Below are 13995 nucleotides of genomic sequence, written 5' to 3' on the forward strand. Positions count from 1 at the left end.
CACTCATCGAAAGCCTATGGAAGCTGTGCCTGCATAAAGCCCTGCCCCAACCTTTGCCAATGCAGAGACCGAATTCAACTGTAACTAAGAATGCCACCCTTTTCTCCTCTCTGTCCAATCCTAGATCTCTTTAATAATGCTAATAAAGGGACTGACTTGTATGATTTCAAGTGGATTCCTGAAGAAATCTGTTGATACACTCATACCATATGTATTTTTACAACCTAATAACTTTCAGGTTCTATTGCAAAACCCAGTTAAGATGCCACCAGGAGAGAGACCACAAAGATATTGAGCTCCTAGAATGTTTCTGCAAATAGATGGTTGAGTGATGAGAGTAAGATGAAAGTAAGACTTTTCATATTCTCACCACTGGAAGAGTGGCAGCATGAGAATTTCTCTCCTTTTAGATACCTCGAAATCCCCACGGCAGAGAAGTTAAGAACTTCCACTTGCAGGAAAAGCTTTGATCAATGCTTGCACATTATTAGAACCCAGAAAACCCTATTACTAGGCACAAATCCACAGAAAATCAATCAAACTCCATTTGTTTATGGCTATAGGAACAACTAGCAATATCTGTCAGGCTACACCAAATAATTCATCGTAGGTAAGTCAGCAAAGAGCTGACAAATAGAGGCTGCGTTCATCTGTAAACAAACAGACACATGACTCAGTGCAGTAAAACTGGAAGGTGCTGTGTCCCTCGCATTAAATATTGCATAAGAATATTTTTAAGGTAGTTTATAACTCCTTACATATACTGTGATGCAAAACATCAGCAGGAAAATTCAGGAACATTATACTCATCTCTAATGAGAAAGAACTCGATGAATCTAGAGTACATACACATATTTCGAGAAGTACTATGTTTGACAGTAAATTATGCTAACCAAACAAATACAGAACCATCAAGACCAAAACATAATCATTAACAAATATGTAGGAAAGTTTATCCCAGCATCCCAGCGCTGTCGCTTGTTTCTCACACAGAGACCCGGGCTGAGTTGAACTGGAGGGATGAGGCAGGGCATCAACCCGACACGATTACCACCTCAGCCTGCACAGTCAAGTGTTGCCCAGGCATCTCATTAACCAGCTGTTCATCAGCAAAATGCTACGTAAGCTGTAGGAAGAGCTTTCCTACCTCATCCCCCTTTCTTCAAGCCATCAATAAACTTCAAAGGTTATGCTTTTAGTATGTCATGGCTCTGAATGGCATTACTGAACACAGATCCTATGCACCAGTACAATAAACATGCAAAGTTCTTGGGACGAAAATATCTAGGCATCCAGCAAGCTGCTGGATCTGGAACTACGTGCCAAATTACAGGAGGCAATTTAAAAACCTGTGCGTGTGACCATTGTTGTGCTCTCATCAAAATATTCATTAGTTACCAGAAAAACTTTTAGCTGCAGATACTATGCTTGAAAATACTGTATTAGAGAAGACAGCAATCAATCATCAGTGCGGTAATAAAATCTTAACTGTACCTGATGCTTCCAACTACAGTATTTGGTTTTTGAGAATCCCGAAGTGTTTCAAAGGTGGTTAATCAGAGCACCCTCGCCACAGCCCCAGAGGCAGTGTTCCTGTCCGTTCCAGGGAACAAATGGTGGAGCAGGAAGGTTGCAGTCATCGGTGTAGCATTTGACCAGACAGAAACAGTTTCCCAACATCTCTACTTTCTGCCCCTCACGGTAAAGATTAGACTCCTAAATACTGTCTGACATTTGATATTTTCTTTTCTTTTAGCAGTAAACTACATTTCTAGCCTTCCTGATTGTCAGCACTGCTTTGATACAAAATACATGGTTCTTCTCTTACGTTACGTGATTATCCTGGGGATAAAATCAGGAAATTCCCTCATTTTCTTCAGAACACAGGAAACAAGGGAACATTAAGATTTAATATCACCTCATCAGTAGTCTACAAGGCTGATAAGAGAGAAGTCTGTAAGGTTGCTACTCCGGTCTTCAGAAGCTCTTAGCCACATTAAAAAAAAACAAGGTCTTTTATTATAATTAACCATGTTTTATTAAAGCTTTCCCTCATTTTTCTTTCTTTGCTTCTTTCTCCCTCGTAGTTTTTACATCTCCTTTCATTCCTCCCTTTGATGTTCGCATGCTTTTCATACTTTTATTGAAAACATTTTGCACTATTCATTTCCACTCCACCTCCCCCCTGTTTTAGAGGAATACATTTTTCCTGGGTCTGACTTTGCCTCTGCCCTCTACAAGCTCATCTACAGCTCAGTGAGAGCATAGGGAACATATGCTCTGGCGACAGTCTTCATTACAAAGTGGCATATGAACAAAACACCCTCCATCTCTTCCATTTCTTTTGTCTCTCACCTAACACAGCGAATGTAACCTGTTCCCCATGATATGAAGATTTATTCAGGAGTTATTAAAAAAAAAAATATTGAATCAGTCCTTTCAATGATATAGTTAGTGCAGCTATAAATGCTACTCTTAAAAAGAAGATAAAATAAGAGTGGCACCTTCTTTACTTACATGTGTCTAAAGACTCATCTGAATCATCAGGACAATCAGGCTCTCCATCACACAGCCAGTGGCGGGAGACACAAGTCGCGCCATCACGACACAGAAACTCTCCTACGTCACATAACTGATGTTCTTCTGAAAATGAGAATGTGTTAGAATGCAATGAGTGAAAATGAAGGAAAATAAAGTGGCACAATGAAAACGAAAGGTGAAAATACAGTGATTCTGAAATCAGAAATCAAAGCGAGCAATGGAAACAATGTGAAGTCATAATGTAATGAGGTATCTAATGCCCTTACTTAGGCTGTAGAGCCCTAACATCCAGCTGCAGTGTTTCGGCCATAACCGTTCCAAGCAGACACAAACAGCATGAGCATAAACTACCCGCATGAAATAAAACTTTAAGAAATTCTATTTTTCTCTATTTCACCATGAAGTAAATTTGTTCACTAGACAGAAATCAGCAAGTTTTACTTTCATATTATCAGCAGGGAGATTCCTCATTCTCCTCTCCTGCCCCAGAAAATATTTTCAAAGTATTGTTTCAAGTAATCAAATTTTCAAGGACATATTTTTGTAATCAGCCAAAGATCTTTTTAAATAAACTTATATAGTTCTTACTATTTCTTTAGGTACTTATTTTAACGTAGGCCAAATCCCGTCTCAGGCTTATATAAAAATGATACGTGACAAAGTTGCAAACAAAGGGTTTAGTTATTTAAGGTCAACACTGAGGCACCCTGAAAAAAACGGCCTTAAGAAGAGGGCAGTCTTGGAAGCCTGGCACACCCAAACTATCTGCTGGATTCGACCACCAAAGCCTGATGTCCTTGAGATCTAGGGTTAATTAACTCAAGACTATTCCATCATTAATTAATGTGAAACTATTCTAACATTAATTAAAGCTCACAAAAGTTCTGTGCAATATATTATATTCCTTTTATCAATATATAAATTACAGTTGTGCCTTCCACATTGCAGATTGCTGGGAAAAGGTTTCTTGATTGTTCTTACGCTGCTACAAGTGAGAAATAAACTTCCCTGGAGTCAATACCGCTACAAAGATAGAAAACCAGGTATAAATAAGGAGAGAATTAAGCCCAATTCCACGTGTCGATCTATCCATCGGGTTAGTTCATACCAACAGCCAATGGATAATGTTATTTTTTTTCTTATCACTATTAGCACGCTGTAAGAGGGTGCCCTGTACACCGCCAGCTTCAGTGCCTGCTGAACCGAGCTGCTCGCTTGGAAGACCTTCGTTGTGATTAAGTGCTTTGACTTTTCAGGAAGCGTTACGATACTCATTTCTTAGTCTGATATGTCAGCTACCAAGTACCACGATAGTGAAAAAACGCTGTTCCTAAGAACAACTCAGCTGGCCTTCTGAACAAAATATCTATTTTGCAGACGCTACATACATATTGTGTTGTTATTGAAAAGCTGACTCTGAGCTTCAAAGGAGAACCCTTATGGCACAGTTTTGGGGACATTTATATATTAGTACTCTAGGAAATAACAATGGGAACACTTTCGTAAAAGTAACCTACCATTCCATATGTGCACACCTCATTTTCAAGGTCAGTCTCTAAAGCTATAGATGGCTACAGGCAAAGTTGCAATTATTGTTCATATTCCTTAGCCTAGCTACAACACAGCTTCTACAATTCTGTAGGAATCAAAGCATTTTTTTAATATTTTAATTCCTTGTCTTTACTTCAACAGCAAACAGCGCTCAGTCATTTAAGTTACGTTCGCTGAAAAAAAAAAAAAAAAAAAAGAGTGACTCTATAATTAAAAGCGTAAGTTTACATGCACAGGGAAGTGGCTTTGCTTAAATCTTTCAGGGAGATGCTTAAAGGTCCTGCCTTGATGGCACTTCCTGAAAAACCAGCTTTCGGTCAGAAAGAGGGAAGGAGTTTGGCAAGTTTCAGCATCTCAAAGATGTACAGCTGTACAGGCAACAGCTGTATGAGGCTTTTTTAATATTTGATTTTATAATATTTTTGAAATCCACAATTAATTTCTGGTCCCTTACAGAAATCTTATAGCACAGTGTGAACCGTCATTTTCTGTGTATTACCTGACTGTTCGTAATAGACCTGGGAATATTAAAACTAGCACAAAACTAGCACTTAACTAGTAGTTATCTACTGTGTTCACTTATTTATACCACTAAGTAACTTTTTTTTTTTTGATGGCCTTGTCTTAAGTATCAGAACCATAGCAGAAATACTTAAGTGCTCACAGTATCGATATTTTTTCTTCTTTTTGCATATAAATATTTCTCAAAGAAAAAAAAAATTGAAATGGCTAAGTTGCACAAATTAAGATTCATAAGACTAAATTATTTCAAGGTACAATTTTTCTAAAGCTTATTTTTTATAGATTTCTAAACTGGTAGTTAAGTGAAAAGAACATTAATGAATAAATACAAAAATATAAAGTAGTGAAAACACTTATGCAGTCAACTTTACCCAAGCAAATGGTTCAACACTAACCTACTCAGTTACACACATGCAAAATACCTATCGAAAAAGCAATCTTGTTTCTTTCCCAAGTCCTGTCGACAATTGGGTAAAAGGAGAAATCAATGCTGTCATTTATGCCACAACGTAACACTCCGAGTCTAATTGTATACTGCAGCGAGCAGAGCCCAGTGTTATGAAAATCACATTTGAAGGCGATGAAGAATTTCCGTCTACTTATTCAAGTTTGATGCCAATGAAATCACTGCGATGAAATGTGCAGAACTGTTCCTTTGTAGGTGTTGGGTGCAACGTCTGCCTCAAACCCTGTCCCTAAGTCTTGTGGCTGTCCCTGCAGAGACCCCAGTAGCGAGGGAGGATGCTGGGGCAGAAGAGACAGGTCCCCTTCTACAGAGTCCGTAACATCGCTCCCTTGGAAATGCAAAATTTAAAGCAGAGCGAAAGACAACCAGTGAAGTCAGGCTACCAATTAATTTAAAGACCTTTCTCCTCTGCAGCATTCCCTTCTGTTTTATCCTTTTCTCTGTAATAAAATCCCTTTTCACTCCTCAGTGTCAACTGCCAGTCGAAACGCATCTGAGCACTGCTGCTGCCAGCCGTAATGAAGAGGAATCCGACGGAAACCTCTGCATGACACCATACACGCCTGAGTAAACGGCGTTCAAACAAGGAGCTATATGGAACAGGGAAGGATCCTATCGCCGTGCTCAAGGGTAATGAGAGACTGACACAAAAAACAGGTAGGTTGCTGATGGGAAATAAGATATCAACCTTTTTTTTTGTTTTGAGGAGGAACATTGATAGAGCACTCAGTAAGCACTGTTGTAGGGGATTATCCCTTGCCTCTCACTGCACCAGGATCTTCTGAAGCTGCAGGTGGTCACATCTATCTACACAAATAAACCCTACGTTGTTCATATTTTGGGCAAAAATTATGAAAATAGCCTAACTAGACATAAACAAGTTTAAGAAAACTATTTCATGCATACCTCAGTTTTGAGCACAGTGCTTGGAAAAAAGGCTTATTTTCTACTTTTTAAAAAATGTAAATAATTTAGCTATTTCCATACAATTAAATTCTTGGGGTTTATTTTATGCAACAGTACAGAAATTACAGAGATCTAAGCTTTTTTATATTCTCTATCTTGAGGAAAAGCTATCAGAGTGAAAAAACCACTAACTTACAGAACACTTTGAAAAACAGATCTTGTTTAGAATAAAGAAGCCGAATATTATCTCAGGGTTTTATTGGCTCAAACTGCTTTTTCAAACTGTTTTCTTTTGCCTGTCTATAGAATTATCTTTATTTTCAGCTGCTACCTTTACAAATTAATTGGGCCAGTTAATCATAAACATGCATTAATTAGTGGGTTTATTTTTTTAAAAAAACACTTCCTAAAAAATGGTCATCTAAGATGGCCTTATTTTATAAGTGAAAAAACAGTTCTTTTGTACAGAATGTTTCCTTCTGTATTATGTGCGCTGCATAGGCAGGCTCCCAGCGGATGAGAAAATTCACATTTTTAACTTACCAATTCTTTGAGATACAGAGCAGATGGTTAGAAATCATCTCTCTACGGGTAAATGAAAGCTTTGCCTCCCTAAGGATGGCATGCCTTCCTATGTTGCAAACACCTGGCAATGCCTCTTAGAAGGAAAGTTTCACAAAAAAGCTGGTGCTTTTGTGTTAAAGTCAATGTTTCTAGAGCCAAAAATGCATTTTTTTTCCAAATGACTGGCATATTTTTAAGGGGGCAAAGCTCAAAATCTCCATTAGAAAACTAATTAGAATTATAATTTATGCCATCACGCTAAACGTGAAAAAGCAAAATTCTATTATGCTGTTAATAGACAAGGAAAAAGAAAAAAAGGCACACAAACAAACAAAAGAAACCCAGCACACAAGACAGTGGCCAAAGTCTGCCTACATCAGGAATGCTCCCCGTTAAATAATGTAGTTGCCTATCTAAACATGCGTTCGAGCTCCAAAATGATGAAGGATAAAGGTTCCTGCCCGTCATCACATTGATGGGTAGAGGTCAAAGGTATCTGCATCCTTCGTATTTGAAGGAATGCAATTATGAGAAGTAGGTCAACAGCATTCTTGAAAAGAACTATACAGGAGATAACATTTATATAATTGAGTGCTTCTTCAGTTCTAGCGTGAGAATGTAAATGATTCACTGTGAATCTAATTAATATCTGCCTTCGTCAAGGAACCAGATGCACAGAGAAGCTGTTGTATTTCTAGAACTGTTTTTCCGTGCAGGAATCAGCCCTGTCCCCGCTTTCGGAAGTCCGTTCTTTGAGCGCTCTGTGGATCTGCCAGGCTTCCGCTACGGTCTAGGAGACCCCACCACCACTTGGTGGGCCATCTTCGGAGCACTTCAATCTCCATCTGCTATGAGCACCTGAGAGCCTGAAAAAACAAATCTCCCATATGGCCACACTCTTCAAAGTGAACAAAACTCAGTCTAATAAAGTCTTGATCTGTTCTAGCAGGGAGTATGCTCATTAGGCTTTCACTAAATATTCATAAAAACCACACGTGCAAGCTAATCCAGAAACCACATTCAAACAGAAGCTTTTGAATGATATGATATAGCACCGTATGAATGAATGTTTAAGGATAATTTTTAAAAGCTTTCACAAAAAATAGCTTAAGATTAACTTGAAGTGAGTGAGAATGTTTCATGAATTCATAGAATGGTTTGGGTTGGAAGGGACCTTAAAGATCATCTGGTTCCAACCCCCCTGCCATGGGCAGGGACACCTCCCACTAGACCAGGTTGCTCAAAGCCCCATCCAGCCTGGCCTTGAACACTTCCAGGGACAGGGCTTCCACCACCTCTCTGGGCAACCCATCCCAGTGTCTCACCACCCTCATGGTGAAAAACCTCTTCCTAACATCCAGTCTGAATCGACCCATCTCTACTTTTAATCCATTCCCTCTAGTCCCACCATAACCCGACATCCTAAAACATCACTCACCAGCTTTTCTGTAGGCCCCCTTAAGATACTGGTAGGCCACGATAAGGTCTCTTTGGAGCCTTCTTTTCTCCATTACATTTCAATGTAATGTATTCTTGCACTCATTAGAAGATATTTTTACTGTGGTTCAAGTGAAACAAACAACTTCAGAAGTTTCAGTCTTCTCTCCTTTTTCAAGAAAGCAAAAGGGCTAGAAAAGATGCACATAGAGTAGGGGCATGTGTGTGTAAACATGCTTTCCTTGGCAATTTGGGAACAGCGAGATCAAGGAAAGAACCACGAAAACCATGAACTTACAAGCGCTCAGCTGTTTTTTCCACAACTGCATACCCAGAGAAAACTCCCAGCAAAGAGGGGGAATTGCCTGCCAAACAGTAATTTTTTTCAGAAGCAAAAGAGCGGGAAGATTATGAGCGGAAAGGCCAGGAAGAGTGGTCAGAAGCGGGAAGATTATGAGCGGAAAGGCCAGGAAGAGTGGTCAGAAAAAAAACGTAACTCAGCTGTATGGTTTCCATTTGGATCCACTGGTGACAGCATCACCTGTCTGCATGACCAGGAACTTCTACCGATGATGATAAACCCATTCTCCCATGTTTCAGGGATATTATGCAACCAAAAACTTGCACTTTTAAGTTCGTAATTAGTTTTGCTTTGATTTTAATTAAGTTATCTTCATTACAAGAGCTTAAGAAGCGAGAACTTTTTTCCCCCCTCTCAAAAGCATGTTTTCCATTTGGGATTTTCTTTGATCTCTCACTGAAACAGGGAAAGGGGTTTGCAGATTAATTTCTGCAAAATTTAGTCAAAAGTTGAAAAGTATATTCCAGTAGTAATTTATGATAGAATTCATCATATGCTAAGACCTAAATTACTGTAACTGAAAGGGAGATGGGAAGAAAGAGCATGCACAGCACTTCCTGCTTATGACTTTTCAGACTTTTATATAATCCTTTTCCAACCTTTTATACCTTTTGAGTTAAATCTACATTTTTAGAGCCCAGCATACAGTAAAACATTTATGTTTTGTCTGCATGAAGCTACAGACAAAATCCTTGGAATGAGTCTTGCAAAACAGTAAACAGGGTTTTACATTCAGAGTATAAAAAAAAAAAAATAATGTTATGCTTTATTTCTGTCCTACCCAGTTCAGTACATTGCTGTGTTCAAAGTCAGAGAGTAAAGTTTTATTCACAGGATCCAAAAATCTCTCTCAAGATCTACCAGACCCTGATTTGTATCTCTTCAGCTGCGTGTATGTTCATATGTATATGGCATTCCTAAACAGGAATAGATATCATTTATGTGATCCTGGCATATTAGTTATCACTTACTCAGCACTTACTAATCAACTAATTGCTTTATCCATGGGCAAAGCTCATCTTGTTTAGAGTTTGGTCAGTCTTTTGACTGACAACAGACATCCTACTTCTCAGTCCATAACCGACTCTGTAAATATTCACGCTCAAATTCCTTATTTACACCACACAGCTGTAATAATTCTTCATATTTTTCAGACTTGGTCAGTACTACTATAACTTACGGATCAGGCTGTTAGAGATCAGTATAACAAGACGACTAGGAATATGCACTACTTCATACAAATCTTGAAGTATTTTTGGAGGTGGGCCAGTGATAAGTCTAGGGGCAGCCTCGTTCCCCTCATTTTTGCTCTTCCTTTGACAAAAAAAAGTATTTCTATTAAGGGGGCTGACCCTGAGTCCCCTCCTGGGGATTTGAAGATTATTATTCAGCCTTAATTTGGCACACTTTGTGGACAGAGAAATCTAAGAAATATTCAGATAATGAGAAAGACCCAAATATTCCCGAGTCAATTTTTACCTAATCAGCAAAGGGTCACACAATCATACGTACCTCAGCAAACTATGAAACGACATGATGGTGATGTTCTCTAATGACACAAAAATACTACAGAATAGCCAGATGCCTCCTTTAATACAATGGAGATATACTAATAGAAAAACATTACCTGTAATCTTATTATTTGCCAATCCCTACTCCAGGTAGCCCCATACAGAAAGGAAACTAGAGTCCCAACAAGCTCACTACGAACCAGTTCTTCACAATTATCTTCCGCCTCCTTGGAAACTGGAGGAAACATGCAAACATGTTCCCCAGGGGAAAGTTGTCCTTCCTTCCAAACAGCCAGACTTAGGCTGAATGTTAATGTCAGGATGAAGGGTCAAAGTGACCATCACTTATCCCCCTCTGTATGAAGAATGACAAGCCCCATAACGGAGTCGTCAACGTGCCCTTTCAGCTGCTGACAGCTAGACGGTGACGGGGTGAACGTGAGCAAAAGTGCTCTCATTTGTGGAAAGCCCTCAAAGGTTTCCACTGCAACGAGTCTTCTCTTTTCCATGCCAAACAACAAAATATCTTTGAAGAAACCATTTATATGGAATGTGAAAATCTCTGAGCCTCTCCACCTTGGTCTGCATTATCATAACCTCTTCATAATATTATCAGTTCATTTGCTCTGGTGTAAGCCACCTCGTCAGGAGGAAATGGTTGCAACAGAAGACTTAAAATATATTTACATCGATAAAAAATTAGTCTTCATAAGGAACGGTGAGGAACTTGGCAGGAACCTTCACAGGACACTACGCGCTTCCCAGTCCAGGTATATACCTTGATAAGCAACACAAACTTTCACATGCAAAGGAAATCCTAGGAGAGAAAACTTGCATAATACATGTTTTGTACACACATACACGCTTGCTGCTTCTTCAGGAAGCTCAATGGAAAAAAGACTAAGGCTTTCAGCTACTCCCAGGATCAAATCTCAAAAAGGTCTGAAAGATGAACTCTTGAAAAGCAGAAGAAGTGAGCAGAAGGATTGGGACTGAGAACAAGTCACCCTGAGCCCATTTCAAACCCAATTTGACGCAGTGCGCCACTTACTGTGCCTCTAAGCAGAACTTCAAATGAATATTTTTCATCTGCGATCTGTGTTCACTGTTTTAACTTAGGTATTTCCAAGTTACACTTTTAACTTCACTAGTTGTAAAGCTTCCAAATTTAATTGTAATGTTTTCAGGGCAAAATTACTTCTTTTTCTTAAAGTGGCATGCAAGTCCCGACTTGAGACAAATTATTTAAATAAATGCCATACACGGTATTTTCTCTTTTGAAAGCTGAAAACATTCATTACATAGCTTATTACAATATCTTTGATAAGTCCTCTGTTGAGCAGATGTTCTATCATTGTGAATTTTCACATACTAACATTTTTAGCAAATACTGAAAGATAATTAATTTAGATAAATTTCATATATCAAAGGGTAATCAATGATGTCATTGTTTTAATTCAGTAGTTTTATTACCATGCAAAACATAACAAAACCATTTCCTTTTTTTTTTTTTAAACTCTAATAGAACAACATCTGCCCAAGCAAGGAAGGAAAATCACATACTAAACTATTGCAATATTTGAAGATACCAGGAACACTGTGGGAATAAAAAAAAAGAAATTCTGCTCTGTTTATCACCCCTTTGAATAAAAATAGTTTTTTAAGTTTTCTTTTAAAGCGCAGATAACTTAATGAAGGAAAGATAGAGCTAGTTAAGATGTAGGTTACTCAGACGACTGTATAATGAGAAAACAAATTTATACTTAAAAAACAGAAAAGGAACTATAATCAGTGATTTATCTTAAAGGATGAAAAAACCCAAAGCAGTATGGAAGGAACTATGAAGTATCTGGACTGAACTAAACCATCTTCTTTGCTTTCTCCTTTATTTCCCCGGAGGAGGTGTTGAGGCTGCGTTATCATTGGTGGCCTGTTTGCTTCTTTGCTTGTTTTAGGGCTCTAGGACAAATTTTGTTCCTTTTGCCAAAAATTACATTTTCAATATTGCACCAGATAGTTGCTGGAAGACTGTACAATTTCAGGATTAAACTAAGCAGTTTGTTCAAGAAGAATCCCAAGAGCTCATATGCTCTGTTACTTCTTTCGGATTTCAGTGGGCTGTTCGCCCTTCGCTCCCACCCGCGTGCTTTGGAACAACGGGGAGTCACCAGCGGCTTCAGAGAACCTCAAAACACACGCCGGGTTTCCCAGTCCAGCTCCTTCAATGTACGGCCCAGTCTCGTTTCCTAAGACCTATGTAGCACACAGTTATCAACGCAGTTCTTAAATCCTGCCCTGAAATGTCTTAGCTCATCTACTCCGGTACTCAGCTACTCTTACGAGAGGCCGTTTGCCGTAACGGGCTGTCATTACAGCAATCGGAGAATATTTACCCGGCTCTCAACTGCCACGTACAGCTCACATTTAAGCGCAGCAACAGGGGGCTATCCATCTTCTCTCCCCACTCTTCTGTCGTTCCATTGCCAGTCGTTTAATGCTAACTGCTCTGCTAACCATGGTCAGTGGCACGGAGATAGTGGCCAAGCATGACGGATGGCAAAGCTGGTTTTTATCCCACAGCGATTAACGGAACGGGCTGGGGAAGGTGTATGGAAGAATTTGCGACTGGCACACAATTTAAGTACACAAAAATAGTACATAATGACATGGAGGATGGCAAGGCAGGAGAAGTAAGAACCAAACTCTTGGAGAAAACCTTATCAGAAGGCAGTAAACGTTAAGATATTTTCACATCTGTGAAGGAAAGCCCTGTCCTACTATCCTGTCACAGTCAGGAGCGGCAAGCCTGCTGCCACTAACGTATCTCAGAACGATCCCACTTAAAATGACATGAAATAATGATGAACAGGTTTCGATAGCAGATGGAAGCCTATTGCATAATTCAATTTTAATGACCAGAGAAGTCTTAAATGTGAAGGTTTTGTTTTGTGCAACAAGAGATTAATATGAAATGCAACAGCCAAATCTGCTACCATAAGCAACTACATATGTTTAATGCATGTTCATTTTATAATGGAATAATTAATCTACAGGGAAATGTGGTTAAAGACTGTAAGATATCCTTATACTAAACTCAATGATTAGAAGGATGAAAGGACTAGGAGAAAACCAAGCTAAAACTCCTTTCTAAATACAGTCTACATGAACAGCTAAAAGAAGAGTCTTACTACCAGGGTTAAGCATTCAACTCAAATCAGACTCTGCATAACTTTAATATCAAAAAAGCTCAGAAAAAATATCGCAAGTGTGGTAGTAACGCTTAGAAACTTGCAACACCAAAAAAAAAAATATCTATTTTTCATATAAATAATTTTAAAATCGACTCCAATCCTACAAATGACTCCATATGCATGCTGGACCCTACTGAAGTCGTATCCATGATTTTAAATAACTCCCATCAACAGTTTTAAGTTAAATTGCAGGAATTAAGTCAATAGCACACCAAAGAGTTGCCCGATATAGGCTTAATTGCAATTTAACAGTTGGGAAAGTAGTTAAAATCGTGATCTTCTGCAGTTTGGGTCTTACTTTTTTTGATAGCATGGTCCAAGGCTGATAATTTAAGGTGTAATTTCAAAATATATTCGTTGAATAATAATTTTCACACCACTAGAGAACAATACATTGTGATTTTAGCTGCTGCTGTCAGTATGCCTTCAAAGTGAATATCTGAGTAGGCAAACATATTATTTAGAGGTAAGAAGGTGTAATATTTAGTAAAAAGCTACTACCGGGAAACGAATGGTATTTACAAGGGCATCTTGTATTCTTTCTAAAATGACAATGTTACAAAGAAGGATCACATCAAAATAATGGATGGACTTCATATCTGAAGTACCTTTTTGCTTTGTAAAAAAATATAGCCAACATATATGCATATTGCATCACCTACAACAGCACAGTGTCACCCTGTTACCTACAAACAAGTTTTGAAACTACCCCTGCTTGGATTTATTATCCCGCCCAGGACAGCGGGAACAGCACTGGGTGAGTTATGTGAGCCTTGAGTAATGACTCGCAGGATTAATGAGCACGGATGCCCATTTGCTCCTCGGAAACGAGAAGGAAACAGTCAGAGTTTTGACACTAGGGAGAAGAGTTGCGTTGATAAAAGG

At 38.8% G+C, this 13995-nt stretch overlaps 1 protein-coding gene across 9 annotated transcripts in view; it reads right to left on the reverse strand.

Moving 5' to 3' along the window:
* Positions 1 to 13995, reverse strand: part of LRP1B (LDL receptor related protein 1B) — a 743839-nt gene that overhangs the window by 566491 nt on the left and 163353 nt on the right. For 8 of the 9 annotated variants that reach the window (XM_074595863.1, XM_074595857.1, XM_074595861.1 and 5 more), the window contains exon 2: positions 2518 to 2643. The exons of the other annotated variant lie outside the window; for it this stretch is intronic. In XM_074595863.1, coding sequence (XP_074451964.1) covers positions 2518 to 2643 — 126 coding nt within the window. The remainder of the gene's footprint in view (positions 1 to 2517; positions 2644 to 13995) is intronic. 9 annotated transcript variants of the gene reach the window in all.

This window comes from Larus michahellis, chromosome 7 (assembly GCF_964199755.1).
Source record: "Larus michahellis chromosome 7, bLarMic1.1, whole genome shotgun sequence".
NCBI lineage: Eukaryota > Metazoa > Chordata > Aves > Charadriiformes > Laridae > Larus > Larus michahellis.